The sequence below is a fragment of the Setaria viridis genome, chromosome 9, assembly GCF_005286985.2.
Source record: "Setaria viridis chromosome 9, Setaria_viridis_v4.0, whole genome shotgun sequence".
Taxonomy (NCBI): Eukaryota; Viridiplantae; Streptophyta; class Magnoliopsida; order Poales; family Poaceae; genus Setaria; species Setaria viridis.
Window position 1 is genome coordinate 1,218,150 of NC_048271.2, and position 21,524 is coordinate 1,239,673.

The following is a 21,524-nucleotide window of genomic DNA, read 5'->3' on the forward strand; positions in this document are numbered from 1 at the left end:
TCTCTTTTCTTTTCTTTTCTTTTCGGATTGATAGAACTTCTGAGCCGTACACTTGTAACAAATTCTCATCCGCACTCGCCGCAACTTGGATGCAAAGGACTTCCTTGAAAAAAAAGAATAAAATAAGTACATGTATTTATTGATTAATTTTCAATATCTACACTTCTTCCGGCTAAATATAAGTTCATCCAAGTTTGGCCTAAGCAATGTTGATATTACGAGATTGATTATGAAAATTATTTTTGTACTTTCTCTGGAAAAATCGATACCATCTATAAGGTGAAACTTCAACCAATTTCTATAAAAATGTAGCATTTTAAATTTAGAAAAAGTAACTTAGGTCAAATATAGATGGAGTTATAATATTTATGTTATGAGGAAGTACTTGTACAATAATACTTCCTTAATTGTCAATTCTATAATATTAAGCCATGGCAGCTAATTACAACGATTGAGCGTATAGTAGATCGATGACCACACAACTAATTAAACGCTCCAATAATATCTAATCTATGCCTAAATTTATGATAAATCACCAACTACGCTAAGAGCATCTCCAACAAATTACTCATATCCCATTGGTAAAATAGTCTCCACCCCCAATCATTTTGCGTTTTGCGATCAAACCCTCTAGCATATACCAAACTATTCTCCAATACCTCCCCGCTAGGTGGGGCCCACATGTCAGCGGTTTTTTCTTTTTCTCCCCCGCCCCACCTCTTCCTCCTCCCCGCACCTCTTCCCTCTCAAGTCTCAATCCGCCGCCCCTCCCTCCCACGCGTCGGCGCTCGCTCGGCCGCCCGCGCCGGTCGCGCCCCCTCCTGACGGCAGCGCTCGCCCGGCCTGCCCTGCGCCTGCTGCGCGCCTCCTCCCGCGGCGCCCGCCCCCTTCTCCTCCCCCCGCAGATTGCTCATATGAATGGGGATACGCCGGGGGGCGGATTGATTTCGTGTTGGTAAGTAGACCCTAGCCCGTCTGCATGGGATTTTCGTGGTGTAGGAGTTCGTTTTTTGGCGATCGAATCGGAACATTTCGTTCGTCTCTGCTCAGTTGATTACCGAATTGCATGCTGCGTGGTTCTAACCCAGTAATAAAATGGCTCTGTTTGATAGTTTGTTCGTCGACTGATATTAGTTGACACAGCCATAGCAATTTTTGGTGCCCAAGGTACGGGTGTAGTTTACATCCAGTGATTTTTGGTGCCCAAGCTGTGCACACTAGTTGAGGACTGCTCTACTCGAGCTCTGTGAAATCAGGGAGGCAGAATTTAACTCAAATCCAGTTATTGTCAGTGATAAGTCTTCATGAGTTTGATGTGTGCTGCATTGTAGGAGCATATGCTTATCTAGTGGCTTAAGTAGGGACCACTTTTCTAACTCCCTAAGGAAACACTGTTAGCTGTAGTTACCTGAAATTTTGGACCTAGGCACCCAGCCTCTATATGGGCTTGAGAGAGAAGATGTTGGGCACATTGTTTGGTGTATTGGGTATGTGGGTAGATACAACATGCATGCACTCAGCATTGTTCACTCCCACTCCCAGAAACATGATGCTTCATTCAGTGTCCAAATAGACAAAGGGCCAAAAACTGAAGCTACTTGCCACTTGCGTTTGTACTTTGTGGAGTATCTTGAACATATACGGCCTACTGAGAGCACATATAGCGGTGTCGCTGGTCTTCTGGTTGCTAAATATTTCTTAAACTCCCTAATTTCAATGGACTGATCTGTTAATCATGTAAACGCGTGAAGATGATTGCCATTGTTTTTCTTCTGTTACCAAATGCTTACGTGAAATTTGAAGTTACAATTTCAGATGCTAAGCCTTGCAAGATTGTAGGCAAGTTTTATAGGACGGCGATTAGACCTGCAATGCTGCATGGTGCATAATGTTGGCCTACAAAAAGACGACATGTCCAGCAGATAAGTGTTGCGAAAATGCGTATGTTGCATTGGATCTGTGGTCATACGAGAAGGGATCGAGTTTGGAATGAGGATATATGTGATAGGTTAGGGGTAGCACCAATTGAAGAAAAGCTTATCCAACACCGGCTAAGATAGTTTGGACATGTACAACGAAGGCCTCCGGAGGCACCGATGCATAGTGGAACCCTAAGGCGTTACAGTAATGTGATGAGAGGCAGAGGAAGACCAAAATTGACATGGGAAGAGGCAATAAAAGGAGATTTGAAGGGATGGAATATACCCAAAGATTTAGCCCTGGATAGGAGTGCTTGGAAAACAGCTATTCATGTGCTCAAACACTGATTTGTGGCTCTTGTTGGGTTTCAACTCTAGCCTACCCCAACTTGCTTGGGACTGAAAGGCTATGTTGTTGTTGTTGTTGCTGTAAGCCTTGCAAGATTGCGCTAGTTTTGCTCACTAGTCACTAGTAGGAACGTCGTGGTAACAGAATTCTGAATCCTGGGCTTGTTTTTGTTCTATCGTACCATGGAAACTTTGCAGTGTTATATATCTAACAAAAAGCCAACAAAACATATTGTTTCTCATCTCATTAAAAAATGCTGCATGTGACTGTGGGCATCTTATTTGTAGATGTATGCATTTTATATTCTCATTAGTTCTTTCATCCGTCATGTTCTCATATGCGTATCTTTGTGGTATGTTTTGGTGCACCCATAGGTACTGATTTTGTTGAAGGGGGATGGAATAATGTATTTTCCCTCCTATACCAACACCTAAGCTGTGAGTACCCTATTTCAAGTGAAATCATGGCTCGCAAAGGAAATCAAAGCAAAAGTGGACCCAATCATGCTTCGTCTAATTGGCAAAGTACAGCTGATGGCGATGTACTAAGTACACCAGAAAGGGGCACCATGGATGGTGGAAATCTGAGCTCACATGGTCAAGGCAGATCAAAGGGTTCTGAAGGAAGCAGTGAGAAGAAAGGAAGAAGCAGCAAAAAGAACAGCAGAATTAATAGCATGTCATCATTGGGAAAACAGCAACAAATGGATACCAATTATGATATAAGTAGTTCAGAAGAAAATGAGCTTCCATCGAGAGGTACTAAAAACAGAAGAGGTAACAAGAAACCCTCAAGGCGTGGTTTTGGCAAAAGTTTTTGGATAGAGCAGACTCCATTGCCTGGATTGGCAGAAAATGTTCTGGAAAAGACCAGGTGCATGGCGTGCATGGCTTCATCCATCTTTAGAGCTTCCATGATGTATCTAGTGGAACAAAGTAAAAGATCCATTGACAGAAATAGGCCAACAATCGACGCTTATATGGCAATTGTGAACAAAGGGCGTGCCTATGTCTTAAACAAAATTGAGTATATTTATCCCATAGTTCGAACCTGGATTCTTAATGCTGGAAGGTTGATGTTGCTCTTGTTGACAGTTTGGTTAGACTGCAATGTGAGGGGTTTTGATTCTTTGCTACGATTGGGGACAAACTCCCTCCTTGCAGTACTTTGGTGCAGCATGCTATCAGTTCTTGCAATGATCGGGATTAAAAAGATGCTCATATTCATGGTATGTTTCAGCTACCCCTTTGGACTTCTGCTCAAATTACTGACAATGTAAATCTGTACTAGCTTAATTTATGGTATTTAGTGGCATCTTGCTGGCAAGAATGAACAAGAACCCTGTTTCTTCTTGCAATACTTGTACATAATACATTTTCATGTGACTTATGAAAGCTTTTAGCCATAATTCATTTGACCTCACAGTCCTGTGATTTCTCTGATATGGCGATATGTGTATGCTTATAATAAATGGATACATAATACATTCTTAGAATTGCTAGCCTGCTCTTACGTTGGTTTCCGCCAACATTTACTTAAGCTTCTCAACTAACTGGCTGCAACACTGTATACTGCTTCTGCAGTAGAGGAACAGATCCGTTTCTCTGTCAATGGTCATTATTCCCGAGATATTAAAAATGAATTTAGTCGCCATGCAACATTTATCTTTTACAATCAACTGGACAGTAAAATGTTCATGTAATCCTGCAATTCATGTGTTCATCATTTTTCATCTCAACTCATACTTTGTTCACTAATTCCATTGATTTCTCAATTATGATCAGTGATAATATAATTCGAGTTGAAGTCTGGTATATGCTAACTTGCAGTAGTGTTATGCGATATCTTCTCACTTGCCTTATGGTTGTAAACTCGTAAATGTAGTTTCAGTGAAAAGTTTTTCTTGAATGTCCAACATCTCTTTTTTGCTAGGTAAATAATGTCTAATTTTGTTTTAAATTATTTTTGCTCTTGTCATGGTGTTTCTGGCTTGAATCATGAAATACTTTGCTCATTGTTTCTTATCATTCTTTCCATCTTCACTACTCTCTTTATTCAGGTGATTGCTGCTTCTGCAGCTGCCTTCATTGGTCTAGGTTTTGCCATCCTACTTATCTCAGTGCTTGCAGTGGTGATTTTGTGGTTTTATGGAAGCTTTTGGACAACAAGTTCTGTAATAATTCTTGGAGGTCATATTCCACAACTTATTCATATTTATTTGGAATGAATCTTATTATTTTACAGTTTGTAAATGTATACGTAACTAAGTTGTGATATCCTTTGTTCCTAAAATGCAGGTGCTTCCTTTTTCTTGAAACGTGAACGAATAGCTCTCCTTATTGTCTGTTTATATTCGATGTATTGTGCAAGAAGCTATGTTGGATGGCTTGGATTACTTTTGAGCCTCAACCTATCCTTCTTTTCTAGTGACGTTCTAGTGCAGTTTTTGAAGAACAAAGTAGACAGTAAGAAATCTAATGGTTCTTCAAGGAGCTCAGAGCAAAGCTCAGGAGGATCAGGCAACATCTTTGAAGAATTTCAGCCATCAGCAGATAACACCTCACAAGCTGGATATGCTCGAGCCTCATATCGAAACCCTGGTGATCCTTCAACCAGTGGAGCTGAGAAAGAGCTGACGTCTGAAGATGAAGTGGCACGTTTACTGAACTGCACTGACCACTATTCAGCATTAGGTTTCCGTCGATACGAGAACATAGATGTATCATCTCTTAAGAGAGAATACAAGAAAAAGGTGATGCTGAAAGATGAACTAAAGCATATTGATGTTATTTAAAGCTGTGGCATGATTATCTTTGTTAACGGTGATTACTGATTTTGCAGGCTATGTTAGTCCATCCTGATAAGAATATGGGCAATGATAAAGCTGCTGATGCATTTAAAAAGCTTCAAAATGCATATGAGGTTCGTGTATATTCCTTATCAAGATAATCATCAATCCAATTACGATGCATCTTTATTAAGGCCATGCATATTCATGAGATTCCAACCCAATGCACAGGTTCTTCTTGATTCGTTGAAACGAAAGACATATGATGATGAGTTGAGGAGGGAGGAGCTCCTGAATTACTTCAGGCGGTTTCAGAGTGTTTCTCAGAAGGTCTTATTAGTTTTCCTTTATGATTTCAGTGTGTTTATCAAAAAGACTTTGAGGTAGTTCAAGTGTGGGACTACCTGCAACTGCTGCTGACCTGTCATAATTTGATGGCTGTAGTAGGGAAACTGGTCACTTTCACCGGAATGAAGAATTATCCAAATCTGGGTAGATTATGAACTAGTTTGGGAGTGTTTACATATTTATGTGTACATTGGGTCACTAGGCAAGTTTGATACCTCAATATTCTTGCAAGTAGCACAAGAGAGGATAAAACTGACTAAGGTCACCTACTGACTTATCAAATTGATCTTTGGCTTATCTTGGAAATTTGTGGACTTGCAACTCAACCCTACATATAGTTTCAATCAGCTCTGAACTACCTGTAGTTTTGAAAGCACGGTCCATTAATGTTCCTTAGTAGCCATCAAAGTTGAATTGATTCATGAATTCTGTAGTAGTGTTGTCACTTTCTTTTGTTTGTGGGTGTGTTTATTTGGGAAAAACTTTACTATTATGTGTCCTCAAAGGCCCCTTTAGACAACTGATGGTTTCAGTTGGAAGTTGAGGACTTGTTCAATGGTTCTATGCAGTTTGCAAGAAAGTTTTTGATGTTGGAATAATTTTATGTACAGATTAAGGGTCAGTTTTTGTTGTTGTGCTGTGCTTATTTGTTAAGCTTCTATCGAAAAGCAGCTATGAAATTTCTCCTAATTTGTTTATGGTATCAAACTAAGTTGAGATAAGAAATCCTGTTATACGACCATCGTTTGTCTCACATGCGTTGTATGATCTGGAAACACTAATGATTTAATACATCATTTTTATAGACAATTTTCAGAACATGATTTTTACATAAGTTTAGTTTACATTCATACTTTTAGCAGTTAAATGGTATTGCATTTGTGTTTCGTCAATCTTTATAAAAATAAATGCTCCACATCAAATACTTGTGTTTTTCTAAGGCCCTCTCACTGATGGATGCCTAAGATAAAAAAAATTAAGTGACAGTAAAAGAAATTGTCTACTTAGAAGGATCGTGGTTTACTTTCATTATTAGGTACTGGTGTGGTATGTGTTGCATGGAAACTCTACTGTTATAATTAACAATCTTTTGAGTGTCCTGTTTCTTGCTTTATAGTTCAATGATTCATTATAGTTCTGATCGGCGTGATTTCAATGATTCTACTAGAATGGAAGGAACGGTACTTTTCAACATGGGTTCAGCCCTTCCGAAGGTGTTGATGAAGATCCTTATGGTCTTTCAAGAAGAATAGCCTGCAAAAAGTGTGGCGATTTCCATATTTGGATTTATACGGGAAGAGCTAAATCTCAAGCTAGGTGGTGTCAGGTGCTTTTTCTGGGCATGTGATAATGGGTGATTTGTAATGCAGTGCTACCGGTACTTGTCTTAAAATAACTACAATATTTTTATGTTGCAGGACTGCAAAGATTTCCATCAAGCTAAAGATGGCGATGGATGGGTTGAACAGTCCTTTCAACCTGTTCTATTTGGCATGCTGCAGAAGGTACATGCCAAACTATTCCAACCTTTACTTTATTTTGTTTAAAAACTTTAGCTTTCTTTCAGGAAATAAAAATGATGTATTCGTGTTGTACCGTTTTAGGCATCACAAAGTTGTGACTGACATAGTATGATGTATAACGTTTTGCAGCCAGATTTACCTCATGCGTATGTTTGCGCAGAAAGCTACATATTTGATGTCACTGAGTGGTTCAACTGTCAGGTGATTCGCATTTTCTTCAATAAAAATTCATATCTGTTCATTAATATTTTACAAATGTTTGCTGGTTCTGCACTATGTATCTTATTGTACTTTCATTTTTGCAAGTATTGCTCACACGTATGGATCATGTGCACTGTGCAGGGACACTGTACCCTTGAATAACCCATGCATCTTATAGAAGTAATTACTAAAGAGAGTAGTTATTGACCTGCTTTTAGAAAGGGGATATTTTTTTAGCGTTTTTATAGTCAATACAACTATATCTCGATAGTGTAAGTTTGAGTTGTAAAGAAGCCACTAGAGAGCACATCATTGTCACATCTTATCATTACCATCTGATCTGAAAATCTAAATCCAATGGACACAAATTTACCTAAAGAAACACTTAATAAATCATATATCTAGAACCTGCCATAGATCTCTTAAGGAATGCAAAAGGGCATGTATGATTTATGTAAAACTGAACAAGCAAGAATGCATACAAGATTACTAGATTAGTTGACTAGGCTACGGATTCTTTATTGCATCTGTGAATATGAATTTTCCATTCTAACCGCAAGGTTAAATTTCTATTACAAAGCTTAGGCATTTCTAGTTGTAGTCGGAGCAAATTGTAATTATGTATGTTTTCTCAAATGTGAGGTGCCCAATTGAGTGTCTACAAATTTGTTAGCAAGCAGTGAAGTAATGGGTACATGATTTGATATATGAATTTCCGATTTCTCCAGGGAATGAGATGCCCGGCAAACACACACAAGCCCAGCTTTCATGTCAATGCCAGCATGGCAAAGCAGAATAGTGGCAAGGGAAGCACCTCGGCACAGAGGGGTGGTAAGGTCCCGAATGGCGCAAACATGGATGGAGGACTCAACGAGGATGAGTTCTTCGAGTGGTTCCAGAACGCGGTTAATTCTGGCATGTTTGAAAGTTCATTCGGCGAACAAGGCGACCCAACATCTCCTGGCAGTGGAAGCAATGCAAAGGGTAGCAGTAGTAATAGCAGTGGTAGGAAGAAAAAGAAAGGAAAGAAACAATGGTAAGTGAAGCGAAGCAGGTTGGGTTTGGCGATCACAACTCGGGCAGAGGAAAAAGGAAACAGAATAAACGTTTGATTATGCAAAAAAAATATAACTCCCCAAAATTGGTCCCGACTCGATGGTTGGGGAACCCTGGGATGCCATTGAACATCCCGGTTCTACATGGAGTGTTGGTTGATGCTAATCTGTCGTCCTGGCCATTGGGAAGTTGCCCGTGCCCTGTCGCGAAAAAGCTACAATCGAAATGCAAAATTTATGTAGATCTGTTAAGATTATGTGTGCATAAAAATTGCAGGTGAAAAATTTATGTAGATCTGGGATCAGAAGCAGCATATTGACAAGGACACAAAAAACCCAGTCTGACTTTTTTGCAACGTCATGGTCATGAAGCCGCGGGCATCAGTTGCTCTGCTTGCCGGTCTCTGTAGGTCATACTAGCTCCGGCATTTAAATAGGTCAGAACTGGGAAGTGGTTAGGCGTTGCTGGCTGTGATTAGCCTGATGAATTGCCTACAGGAATATCTAGTTGCAACAAGCCATCAAAGGTCTTGGCAGCAATGGAGCCAGCACAGTGAGTCCTTTCACGGTCAGCTTCCAAATGTCTAATGAATCATAGCCGTCGCAATAATGGCATTTCGCGTATCTTAAAACTTAATCACAGGGGATGCGCCCGAACAGTGATACAGGTGTGGAGGCGCCCCATGCCATGCGCTGCCAAACTCCCAAACAAGGCAGACAGTATTTGAATTCAAAACGATGTAAAGCTTAATTTCACCTCAAAAACGAAAAAAAGGGTATCCAACTTACATCTCTATGAATTCCGTTAAATTTTACACGCACACGTGACTTTTGCAATACACTACCCTGAGTTGAGTATATACAGATCATATATAACACGGAATATCACAAAATGCTTTGATTCAATCTCTTTGCAATCCTTCGCTGAAGCCTGCAATCACACTACTAGTAAGCGGTTTTCTTCCTGGCGCCGTGGTCGACGTCGACGATGCCTTCGTTGCCGGCGAGCATGAGGTACTTGTCCCTCCTCGTCAGCCCCGTGCACGTGTACCCCAGCGCCTCCGCGATCCGCCGCTGCACCTCGTTCGCCACGGCGCGCGCCGCCTCCGGGCCGCCGCCGCCGCAATCGACGGTGTCCAAGAACTGCACGATGTAGGCGGGCACCGGGTTCATGAGCAGGAACAGCGGGTCCAGCGCCTTCCAGCCCCCCGCCGTCGTGCCGTGGAACATGCCCACCGCCGAGTGCAGCGCCACCGGCGTCACGTCGCGGCCGAGCTCGGCGAACAGCGGGCTGAACCGCAGCAGGAACGGCTCGCGGCAGGTGGTGCCCTCGGGGCAGACCACGAGCCCGCCGCTGCGGGACAGCTTCGCCTGCATGGCGGCGCGGTCCGCCGCGCGGTCGCGGGTGAGCCGGAAGGTGGGGATCGGCGACAGGACCTCCGAGAGGCGGCTGATGCTGTAGGTGGCCGCGGCGAGGTCGGCGCGCCCGGCGGCGGCGGCCACGTAGAGCGGGTCGAGCAGGGAGCGGTGGTTGCAGGCGAAGAGGTTGGTGGCCGCCGCGGAGGCGTTGGCGATGAGGCGGCTGTGCATGCCGAGGGCGGCGAGGAGGGGCACGGAGAGGGAGAACGGGAGGACGATGAAGGAGGCGATGCGGACGACGGCGAGCGCCGCGCCCAGCGGCAGCCACATGAACATGGCGAGCGTCGCGGCGGTCGTCGGCCGGAACGCGATGCGGCCGTCGTGGAAGATGAGCGGCTTCGGGAAGCGCCGCCGAGGGAGCGCGTGCCACCGCCGCCGCGCTGACTCGGTAGGCACGTACACCTCCTGCGTCCATCAGGCATGTATGCACGTGTGTAGCCACAGTAAAAACAACTTGCACGTACAAATGCCAGAAGAAAATCGAGTAGAATGTTTTAAGGTGAAAATTTGCTACGTAATACTATTGTATGGAACTGGCTTCTTAATCGTGAGCAATTGGTGCCCAAATGTTCCACCAAATTTACTCTCGTTTCATTCAAGTCACCAAGGTGATCATTCACAGAAAGCACTCGATCATGTTCTAGTGTTGGGCCAAATTTTATCCTCATTACTTCTAGGCTTCAAAAGATGATGATGTCTTTATCCAAACAAAAAAAGATGATGATGCCCACTGCACGCCCAAAACAGTAATACTAAATAGCACCAAACAGTGAACTCTAACATATGGGCAACAATTCAAGTAGAACAAAGATGGACACTTCTTATAGTGTACGGATGCATCACTATCACCAAATGTTTGTCAACAAAGTTTCATGTGCTTATAAGCGACTCTTCATACACAACATGCTTAGGTACACATGCATGCATTACCAAGACGATCAAGGATTTATGATACGACATGGACGTCTACCGACGACAACGATCAATTTGTAAATAGTGATGAGTTTCTTCTGTTGACAACGATCATTGCTACCCTCCATCTATGTTTATAAGGCACGGTGTGATTTGACACGGTCTTCTAAATTATACTTTGACCAATTATTTATCTTATATTATACTATTTATGGTTATAAACTTATAATCATTGTAGAGTATATTTGATTACGAGTCTAACCATATAAAGTTTACATTGTAAAAGAAAATTAAATTATTGATCAAAGATTGTAAAGTTTGCGTGTGTCTTAGAAATTAAAAAAAAATGGAGGGAGTACGATGGTAGGCTATGTTGTTACCCCGTCCGGTCATGCAATCACCACCTGTTTGATGCATCTCTCGGAGACAGACCATATATAACCCCTGCTTTTTCTATCTGCGGCCAGACAGCTTTGAAAGTGACAAATCGAATCTACATTTACATCATCGACAATTACTACTACAAACATATACCACAAAATTTAATATAATCATGGCGACATATGATAGGTTTATTTCGATTTTCAAATGGGTTCGCGTAGTGTCGTTTTCACGTGTCAAATTTTGATGATAATACAAAATTTTGTATGGTCATGGCGATAATGATAAGTTGAGAAGTGCGTGGAAACCTTGCAATGCTTTTGGAAGAGCTGGACAAACGATGACCCAAGCCCACCAACGCCAACCACGTCACTGCCATCACCGCCCTTCTCCGCCATGGCGATCATCTTCTCCACGTCCAGCCCTCGCAGCACCTCGCTTTCACCCTGCATGACGCCCAGGTAGCGCCCCCTGAACACCCTCATCTCCGGCGCCACGACGGCGTCGACGCCGAGGTAGTCTTTCAGGAACGGCTCCACCATCGCCCGCGGCATGGCGCTCACGCACACGCACCGCCGCCGCCGCGCCACCGTCGCGTCGAACACCTCGGCGCTCACGTCCTCCAGGAACAGCCTGGGAAGCGCCGCCCTGCCAGCCCGGAACGCGTCCTTCCTCAGCCCGAGGAAGCTCACGACGGCCATGGCCTTGATCGCGCAGCCGTGGCCGAGCAGGCGCAGGGCAGGGTAGAGCACGAGCAGGAGGATGCCCCTGAGGAGGCCGCCGGCCTCCAGCGCCACGAGCATGAAGTACGGGAAGGCGGATGAGGACCTGAGCAGGCCGCCCTCGACCTTGCACACGGCGGCGCCGCCGCCTGCCGGGACCGGGAGCGCGTCCAGCGTCACCGCCGCGACGTGCCCATCCGGCCTCCCCGGCGGAGGCGGCTGCGCGCGGATGACGAGGGCGTTGAGCCTCCTAATGAGGGCCCTGTTGAGCTGGGAGAGGGACTTGGCGAAGGCCTTGGACATGGCTAGCTAGCTTGAGCGCGCGACGATGGCAGCAGGTTTGGCAGGCTGCCAGGCGCTCTGCACTGTGCTCTGCGATGGATCTGCATATGCTTGTATATATACTGACATCTGTGGCCACTATTTTCTTTCACCAGTAGACATTGAAAGCTCGACACTATGCTAACTACCATAACGAGTAAGCTTTTTTCTAACATATATGCAAGTATATGAAAGCTGGACCGATGGCATGTCATTGAACTCAACACGAACCAAACGGAAGGTGTGAGTATTCCAGTGGTTTCCGTGGATTGGTGATCTCGCACGCACAGTAGCAAATTTAATGTGTTTATTATAAAATTTAATACGTGCATGACCTTCTTGCTATCTTAAAATACAAGCAAAATAGTGTATGGCGTGGAGACATTATGGCTACAGTGTGTAGGGACATTTGTTAGCTTGGACAAAAGGAAAAAAAATACAGATGAAAACTCAAACTAAGCCGCTCAATCTTTATGTTAACGGATTGACAAACACTAAACACTAAATTAGATTGTAAACTGTATTTAATCAATCCTACGAGGACGATTACTAATTAACAACTGTCAACCATCATCAACTAACAACCGCGAGTAGTGACTATCGACAACGAAAACAGAGAAAGCGGCATGAAAACGCCGCAACACCGCGGCTCCACTACCCCGCCCGTCTTCACGGTGCACCATACCACTACAGTTTTACGTGCTTAGCCGCCTGCATGCTGCTCCCTCCATTCCAAATTATAGATCATTTTGGTGCTCCTAGATTCAAGAAATATCTATGAATCTAAAAAATACCAAAACGACCAACAAATCCAGCTAGCAGGCACAAATTCGGTGATTAATTAATAAAGAAATTAGAAAGGTCACTGGTGGAGAGATAAGCATAGTATGAAGTGAAGTTAGGTACCTTGTGACTACATGCAACAAGGGAAATGCTATGCAACAATTAAAAGCCAACAATGATTTTGGTTCGATCAGGCCGGTAGCCCAGCAATAGCTAGTGGACCTTAAACTATCTAGCTAGAAACTGCAAGGCAAGGCAGCGGCCGAATCCGCGCGCAGGATCATGGAGGGAGTTATATCTAGGTAGATGGCAAGTACTCCCTCTGTTTCGAATTATAATTTGTTTTAGCTTTTCTATATACATTACTTTTGCTATGTATCTAGACATATATCTACTCCCTCCGTATAGGAAAAGGAAGTCGTTTTGGACAGCGATACGGTCTCCAAAGCATTACTTTGACTCCTTATTTTTATAAAAATATTTATCAAAAAATGATATATGTATATTTTTATGAAAGTATTTTTCAAGACAAATCTATTTATATGGCTTTCACATTTCCAAACTCAACAACTTAAAAGTTATTCATGATTTATATTCCCAATGTTTGACCCAAACCTTGTCCAAAACGACTTTCTTTTCCTATACGGAGGGAGTATGTCTAGATGCAAAGCAGAAATGATATATCTAGAAAAATCAAAAGAAATTATAATTTAGGACGGAGGGAGTAGTATATTAAAACTATCCGTCTCATACAATGACATGTTTTACGAAGACAATTAACATGTAACAGTAGGAGTAGGTTGTTCTTCTTTAGTTTTGTCTTGAAGTAATTTGTAGCGAGATAAAGGAATACTCACGCATACCAAGATTCAAACTTTGCAATCTTTGACCAATAATTTGACTATTAATTTTTTATTTTTATAATGCAAACTTTATATGGTTGGATTCGTATTCAAATATACCTACAATGATTATAAGTTTATAACCATAAATAATATAATGTAAGATAAATGAACGGTCAAAGTGTCATTTGGAAGACCGTGTTAAATCATACCCCACCTTATAAAAATAGATGGAGGGAGTATCAGAATTGTGATGGCAACCACAACAACCATACATGGGTAGAAAAGTAGTCTTGTGAGTTTAGCTTTACAGCAACTTTCTTTTGTCACCTCCGCCTCTCTCCTCCACAACATTTTTTTCAAAAAAAAAAACTCATATGGCATTACTTCCTTCTGGAAGCGAATCTTGCATCCTTGATTTCGAAACTGAAAACCTCTCGTAGTCACAATCGTGGAACCAAAACCACACATAAAAATGCACTTCTTTTATGATAGTTAAAAAAAGAAGAAAAAGAAAGAAGAGGGAGCGAACCGTGCCGTCGCACCAGCGCGCAGCACGTGCACCCATAAATTGCGACGAGACTTTGACATGGCCGGCGGGCGGCCTCGTGTTGGTGTTGCGTCCATCCCATTTCGGGATTCGACGGGGAGGCGGCTAGGCGAGGCTCATGCAGCTCTCAACATGGTACCACGCGCCTTCCTTTTCCGAGCTCCAACCCCTCCCCAATTCATTGCGGCGAAGGCAAGGCAGAAGGGAAAGAGATCGATGACTAATCACCGTCCGATAAGCCTTATTTAATTTGTGCAACATCGTCAACGACCTCAATGCCTGCCAGACACGAGCGAGCTGGTATCTGAATTCAGAATTCCGGAGCAGCCATGCAACAGATAATACCACCCCATTTCCTCAAAAAAAAAAAGACAAATAATATTATCCCAGTTCATCTGGTGCAACAATAAAGTGCCCCGCGATGACTTGGCGGGTGTTTGGATCGTGGAGTGCTAATCAGAAGAACAAAATATGAACTAATTACAAAACTAATTGCAGAACTCCTAGGCTAAATCGCGAGACGAATCTATTAATCCATCATTAGTGAATGTTTACTGTAGCATCATATTGTCAAATCATGGACTAATTAGGCTTAATAGATTCATCTCGTGATTTAGTCTAGAGATTGTGAAATTGATTTTATAATTAGTCTATATTTAATACTCCTAATTAGTATCAAACATTCGATGTAACAGGAGCTAAAATTTAGCTGGAATCCAAACACCCCCTTGATATATGTACTGCCTGAGATGACTGATAGGTCGATACAACATTCAGGTGCCATCGGCATCAAGGCAACTGGGCCTAGAGTACAGGGAAGAGGACCGGAATTTATTCTTTCATGCACAACGGGCCAAAGAATGGCCGCCCGCCTACAACTTGAGTATGGCCGCGCCGCTCGACGGCTTGGATGCGAACACGTACAGGCCCAGATCGCTCTGCTGGATCACTCCCCGGTCGATCCTTGATTTGTAGTACTTCTCCTGCGCAAAACACAGGTAAAAAAAAATGTTTAGTTCTACGCCATAGAAGAAATGAACGGAATCTGCATGCGTAATGGCTAGGCAGAGCCGTCCTAATCCCGAATACATCATGCGTTTCTTGCAGCGATTTTGCCGGGATACGCATGCAGAGATGAACAAGGATGATTCTGATGCGAATTTGTGGCTTTGTACGCGTCATGCGCTTGCTGGCAGCCTAGATAGAGTTTCCGCTACAGTATTCGGAATTGGAGAGATGATAAATTCAACTTGCCTTTAAATTGAGAATGAACTGCGGGACGATGGGCTCCTTGACAAGAGCGACAGCACAGCCCCCCCACCCAGCTCCTGTGAGACGTGCTCCGAGAGCTCCATGATCTCTACATACTTTCACAAGCTCCTCCAACTCAGGGCAGCTGGCAGAGGAATACATCAGTACGCTAATAAATAAAGTATCGGAAAACCTTGTCCATGTTCATTCATTTTTTTTTGTTTGTGTGAAAACCTTGACAACAACTGCTGTCATATAGTTAATAAAAAGTCTGGTAGAGCCATGGACAACTTCAGATAGCTATTCATAGGTTAAGCAGTACACAGAAAATATACCTGCATTCATATAGCACACTGCAGCTATAATGGCTTTCATTCATAAGATCACCGAGTTTCTTAAGCTTATCTTCATCACTGCACACAAACAATTAAGCGCCAGGCCGTCAGTAGAAGAAGAATGCTTGTACTAAACACACATTTGTCAGGTCCAACTTCGAAGGTAACACTTGAGGATCAACACAATCTAGATAAGAAGGGAAAAGGAAGAACAGAAAAGACGCAGATCACAAAGAGTGAACCCACCTGAGTTTTGACGAGACAGTATCCCTGAAGGCATAAACCCTCCATGCTTCAGAGTAGACATGACTGGCACGCTGAAATTAGCATAGCATCACCACACAGTACAATTAGTAACTGTACTAAGAAGGTTGCAGCAAGTTTCAATTCAAAGTTTGCTAAACTGATAAACAAGTCCTCTGATCATGTGCAATAATTCTCCTAAACAAACATGTATGTGTTTGGTCACAAGGCCAAACGTGAAATAGCAGAACTTGGATGGCTACAAGATGAAAAATTATAAGGGCAAGAAAGATCAACCTGAAATAGCTTGTAGTGCTTTGCAGCTTTTATAACATCCAAGGAAGTTTGAGAACTCTTGAAGACAGATGTCAGGCTTTCACCTGTGATTTTCTCTATTTCTTCCGCTGTATATGGCTCCTCATGCAGAAGTTTCTGCAATGTTGCATAACAACATGAGTACATTGTAAGGCTTAAAAAGTACCCTCACTACTCCTATTGGCAAAGCATTGATCTTTTCAAACAAGAAGAAAAAAATGAATGTCTTATCCTTAGCCAACATCAAAGCAAGATAAACAACCAGTGCCTCGCTGGTGATTAACATTGCGCAGTATAAAAACTGTAACAGGAAAGGAAAATCTAGCAAAGAGACTCTGTTGCTGCCAAAAATAACTGCTCAATCAAACAAGTAACATAAATAATACTCGTACTCTCCAGATCCATCAAGCTTAGCCTTAATTTGCACTACTCAGGAAAGAATGGGAAGTGGCAGAAATGGAACAAACTAAAACGCTCCAGAATTCACTATTAGCCAGCACCAAGTGACCAGGTGCATCCCAGATGTTGAGATGCCTAGATGATTACTGTCAGGACTACCAGTGGTTCATCAAGGAAAGGGTTTGGTGCTGGTTGATTGGCCTTTGAGCTCATCAAACGTCATTTTTTTATAACAAATACCATCAAACATTGTTTTTTTAACAAATCTCATCAAACATTGTTTCTTTTATTCTTCTCTTAATGTGATGATGCAGAGTCTCCATGTGTTCTCAATAAATAAATAGGATAAATTGGCAGAACTGGATGCTAAAATTGTCAAAAGAACAAACTAGCACTATGAATCACTCTTCAAGAATAAAAAAAGAACAGATGGGGTAGGCAATTCTTCCAAATTTGTTTTTAAAGAATGTGCACCTTCACAGCTACTCCAGGATCCGATGAACCTTCCTTCCCAGCAAAAGAAACACATAGCCCCTCAACATCTGAGAGGGTTGTAACAGAAGAGACAGCTTTTTTGGTATCCATCCCTAGTTTGATGGCAAGAACAATCTGAAAAGTGCAAGGGAGAGACATCAGCTCAATATATGGAAATGACAAGGAATAACCTTATTTTGTGCAACCAGTACTGCTCAAGCCGAGTTACAATAAGCGATATTTCCTTACAAGCTGAATTAGCAAAATCCAACATTACTTGTAATCTAATAAAAAGAGGTCTCTGGCAATACTTCAGCATTATTAAGATATAAATTATTTCAACAGAAAAGATATGAATCATTTCAACATTAGACAAGGCATGCTGGCGCAACATAGTAACAGAAAGGTGTATGAGGTTGTTCAGCATTTTTCAGGCAAGCTCGTCACCGAACTAAATAGTTACTTACTGCTGCTAAGCGACACTCAACCACGCGGTTGTTATAGTTTGTTGCAGCTGTCTCTGCTTTCTTGGACTCTGCCAAACAATGGGCAATTACAAATGTACCACCTCGAGGTAGTTGGACATCAGTTGCATGGATTGGATTAAAGTCTATCAATTCAGCAAATCCAGGCTTGGCCATGATTGATATAGCCTGCAAAATAGAATGAACTGTTAAACGCGAACAAGATCAATTGTGTTAAGCAAAGCATTTTACTTAGTAATTGGAACAGCTTACAGAGAATATAATCAACACCCTAAGTATTCCAACAAGAAAGTTCTGGATTGTATTTACCTGATCCATGCCTCCGGACTGTGTTCCAATGTGGCGCTCAGAGAGACATGTGAATTGAGCAACTTCTTTCTGCATGGTTTGAATACGATAAGTACTATAAATAGGATTTGCTATGGTAAACATACATAAAAAAAATCAAGTTGGCTGAACGTTCATCTGATCGCCAATCTAGGCATGCCAGTTACCATGAATCAGCATAAGCTGAAAGCACCACTGATTTTCGTGTGCTAAAGAAACCTTTTGCTAGTTCAAAAAATAAATAAATAAGTATTGGCTATCCAATTTCCACTTGCCAACTGATGTAATGTAAACAAGACATTCACTTCTGCTGCATCCACCACTTATACCTCCATTTGACATAGAATGAACTTGCTTCTTGCCAATCACAAAAAATAATTATTTTGCAGAAAGTAATACCTTCGGGAAGTTTTTCTCAAGGACTCCCATGATAGCAATTGTTGCCGAACAGACAAATGCTGCAGAGCTTGACAGACCAGATCCTGCATAAGAGCAACAACAGCCAAGCTTTGGATACTGCACATCGTCTAAAGAGAAGGAAACTAGTTTTGAAAGCAAAGCACTGAATTGGACCTTGAGGAACTGTGCCATCAACAACAACATCAAGCGCAACAGGTTTGCCCAGATCTATCCCTTTTGATCTGCAGTATTCATATACACCCTTGTATCTGTAGATTGTGAATTTTAAGTGAATATGGATATATGATATAATCACCTTTTGCTATCAAAATAATTGGTAAACAACCAAAATCTATCAAATACCCAGGTTTCTGCAGTGCTAATTCACAGTTGTAACTTACCCACACATGAAATAGTGCCCCCATTTGTGGTTTTTTATGTCAATTTCCTGCACGAGAAACAAAACAATTACTGTTAAAATCATGGCCAAGTGATATTGCAGAAACTGACACCAAAAGGCGTGTCATGTTTCGCACCGCAAGCTTGCAAGTTGCACAGATTCCAGTACTACCCTTACAGAGCAGAACAAAAGGTTTATAGAACAAGCACATTGGCATTTGCCGCATCATGGTACCAGAAATTGGCATTTGGAGCCTGCTTGGTTGGATACCAATTTTTGCCAAGCCAATATCGTGGCAAGCCAAAATTAGGGCTTGCCAAAATCAAGGTCTACCAAAATTAGGGTAAGAAAATTTTGTATTCACTTGGTTTAGTACCAAAATATGGCAACCAATATTTTCCTTCATGTGAGCTTCAAGAACTTTCTAGTGCCTTGCCATGATTTTGGCTACAAATGTTGGTGCACCCTTTTTTTGGTAGTGAACCAAGTGATGGCCAAAATTTTTAGGCATGTCCTAATTTTGGTTGGGCAAACTTTGGCACCCAATCAAGGCTTTTAGGGCAAGTACATTGCTACACCTCAGCAGTCTCATAGGTCGTCTCTGCAATGCCACGTAAGATTGTTGCTGATGTGGAGGAGAGAGGGTGATGAGAGAGAAAGAGATCGTTGTTTTGCGAAACAACCGCCTCATAGGCTAGATTTTAGAACTACGAGACGACTACCATTGTACGAGTTGTGGTTGCATGCAACTCATAATATTTCTTTTTTTTCTATGCACAAATTAAGGGAATAGAATTACTATGAGACAACTTAAAAAGACAACCTATTGTACAAGTTGTTTGTTAAGTCGTCTCATGATTACGTGTCAATACATAAAATCGCTTATTAGACAACACCAATGTACTTCTGTTCACTACTTCACTGTTGGCACTAGCAGGTTGCTCGAACTGTCCTGCAGGTCCACTGCTCCTCCCACTAGGCCACGACGCTAAAACAGGGGCACAAGGAGGAGGGTCCACAGTTCAGTGACCCACGTGGATCCCAAATTATGAAGTTCACGGGCAAGGAACCGAATCGACCCAGGTTCCCGCATCTGGGGCTTTTCGTTGGGATATGCTAATTAATCTGAAGTAATGTAACCACCGCAGCGTAAAGATAGGAACAAGATTCTCGTGCTCCACCTCCCTCCCTCTCTGCCCCGATCAATTAAACGCAGATTAATTCGACGCACGGCTTCAGAATATCACCTAAACATCCCGTGATAGCAACCTGATGACCCCAATCACAGCCCAAATTAAACCCCAATTGCATCGCATCCCCCACAAATCATATCACCAGTTCCGGCGGATCGCACCGGATGGAGCAGAGCAGGGCAGAGCAGAGCACATTGCTACCTTGTCGGGGTCGGCCGGGTAGACGCAGACGGGGTACTTGTCGTCGACATTGGAAACCCGCACCTGGCCGCTGTCAGACTTCCGGATCGCGACGATCATGTCCTGGCGGATGGCCATGGGCAGCACGGAGTAGCCCTCGTAGTCGATGTGCTCCCCGATCAGATTAACCCTCCCTGCAAACAACCGCCCACCACCCCCAAATCAGTCTCAACTCCGCTCACACACTAACACACCGAGACCTGAAGTCCAACCCCGGGAGCAGCACCGACCTGGGGAGCGGGCGAAGAGCGCGGGGCGGGCGCCGTAGACGGCCTGGAAGCGGTCCCCGAGGCGGGCGAAGCGGAGCCGCGCCTCGTCGAGCTGGGAGCCCTCGCCGTAGACCGGCTCCAGCGAGGAGAGAGTCGGGACGAGCTCCGCCTCCCCGCTGACGACGCTCCCGGAAGGAAGCTGCGCCATGGCCTCGGTGGTGGTGGTGGTGGTCGTCGTCGTCACACTCGCGCTGCGGCCGGCGTGGTCGTCCTCTATCCGTGTTGTATGGCGTGACTCGAACGATTGAACGATTGACTGCGACTTGAAAAGGTTTCCAGGGGCTTCGTTTTCATATACGCTACTCCCCCTCACGGTAATTCTCTAGCGGGCCCACCGGTCAGTGCCCCGCGTCCGGCGCGTTCTCGAATCGGGCGCGGTGAGTGAGAGGCGGGGCCCGATCGGAGCCGGAGTGGACAGACGTCGGAGCAGGGGGCCATGTGGCACTACCGCACTAGCGTGTGCCAGCGTCCACGTAGGATTCCCGGACTTGTCTGATGATGATCGTCTAGCTTTTCTTGCTTATCCAGTCGTTCCAAATTTAAATTTAAATTTTTTTTTAAAAAAAGGCAAGCAATTGTAAAAAAGAAGCAAGTAAATAAAAAAAAAAGCAAACTCTGTTCTTGTTTTACACAAGATTTCCCCACAGAATGACAGAAACACTTGCCCAAATTTAAGCGCGCACGATTCATGTGTGAAGTACTGTTCAAGCATTTTCGAGCTGTGTGAATCTGTGATCCCATTTCGTCGACCTGCGGCTGGCAGTTGAAAAATGTTGGAGGGCATGCGCATGCTGGTGAAGTCCACTTTACAGCGTGCAAGCTCAACGCCTCGACGCTGCATCTCCTTGATCCACTTGGTCGATGGCGTGACGATGCGTCGCGGCATCTAGGATGATTAAACAAATCTGTTTGACTAAGCACCCCAAGGTGCGGTACACGTGGACGGAAGCGCATCCCAACGCTGTGAGCGTCGCGTCACAGATTTCATTCATAGCTCGATCAAGTCATGGAAGCCATCTGTACGCTAAAGTACAAACAGAAATTTCCTCAAAGAAAAAGTACGAAAGAATCGAGAACGGAT

The 21,524-nt window shown here is 43.3% G+C and overlaps 3 protein-coding genes across 3 annotated transcripts; 1 reads left to right on the forward strand and 2 right to left on the reverse strand.

Annotated features, from left to right (window-relative positions):
* Positions 1–751: 751 nt before the first annotated feature.
* LOC117838245 (uncharacterized) lies at positions 752–8,476 on the forward strand. The gene is made up of 10 exons (XM_034718196.2): positions 752–955; positions 2,643–3,496; positions 4,328–4,457; positions 4,566–5,020; positions 5,110–5,190; positions 5,288–5,386; positions 6,573–6,731; positions 6,823–6,909; positions 7,057–7,128; positions 7,857–8,476. Exons 2-10 carry the CDS (start codon positions 2,732–2,734, stop codon positions 8,166–8,168), a joined length of 2,160 nt encoding a protein of 719 aa, XP_034574087.1. The 5' UTR covers positions 752–955; positions 2,643–2,731; the 3' UTR covers positions 8,169–8,476.
* Positions 8,477–8,906: 430 nt separating this feature from the next.
* On the reverse strand, positions 8,907–12,167 carry LOC117838246 (probable glycerol-3-phosphate acyltransferase 3). The gene is made up of 2 exons (XM_034718197.2): positions 11,204–12,167; positions 8,907–10,007 (listed from the first exon to the last, which is right to left on the reverse strand). The coding sequence occupies exons 1-2, from the start codon at positions 11,918–11,920 to the stop codon at positions 9,129–9,131; spliced, it is 1,596 nt and encodes a 531-aa protein (XP_034574088.1). The 5' UTR covers positions 11,921–12,167; the 3' UTR covers positions 8,907–9,128.
* A 2,650-nt stretch (positions 12,168–14,817) lies between these two features.
* Positions 14,818–20,703, reverse strand: LOC117840869 (galactokinase). Its single transcript, XM_034721404.2, has 13 exons — positions 20,405–20,703; positions 20,136–20,308; positions 18,743–18,789; positions 18,516–18,610; positions 18,342–18,424; positions 17,925–17,993; positions 17,598–17,783; positions 17,131–17,265; positions 16,240–16,374; positions 15,946–16,016; positions 15,700–15,777; positions 15,368–15,509; positions 14,818–15,096 (listed from the first exon to the last, which is right to left on the reverse strand). Exons 1-13 carry the CDS (start codon positions 20,589–20,591, stop codon positions 14,986–14,988), a joined length of 1,512 nt encoding a protein of 503 aa, XP_034577295.1. The 5' UTR covers positions 20,592–20,703; the 3' UTR covers positions 14,818–14,985.
* Positions 20,704–21,524: the final 821 nt, after the last annotated feature.

Coding starts and splice junctions, on each gene's coding strand:
- LOC117838245 (XM_034718196.2), top strand. CDS start 2,732: ATGGCTCGCAAAGGAAATCAAAGCAAAAGTGGACCCAATCATGCTTCG. Junction 5,191..5,287: donor AGCTTCAAAATGCATATGAG/GTTCGTGTATAT, acceptor CCCAATGCACAG/GTTCTTCTTGATTCGTTGAA. Junction 7,129..7,856: donor CTGAGTGGTTCAACTGTCAG/GTGATTCGCATT, acceptor CGATTTCTCCAG/GGAATGAGATGCCCGGCAAA.
- LOC117838246 (XM_034718197.2), bottom strand. CDS start 11,920: ATGTCCAAGGCCTTCGCCAAGTCCCTCTCCCAGCTCAACAGGGCCCTC. Junction 10,008..11,203: donor TCTTCCAAAAGCATTGCAAG/GTTTCCACGCAC, acceptor TGATGGACGCAG/GAGGTGTACGTGCCTACCGA.
- LOC117840869 (XM_034721404.2), bottom strand. CDS start 20,591: ATGGCGCAGCTTCCTTCCGGGAGCGTCGTCAGCGGGGAGGCGGAGCTC. Junction 18,790..20,135: donor ACCCGGCCGACCCCGACAAG/GTAGCAATGTGC, acceptor TTTCTCGTGCAG/GAAATTGACATAAAAAACCA. Junction 17,784..17,924: donor AGTCCGGAGGCATGGATCAG/GTAAATACAATC, acceptor TCTATTTTGCAG/GCTATATCAATCATGGCCAA.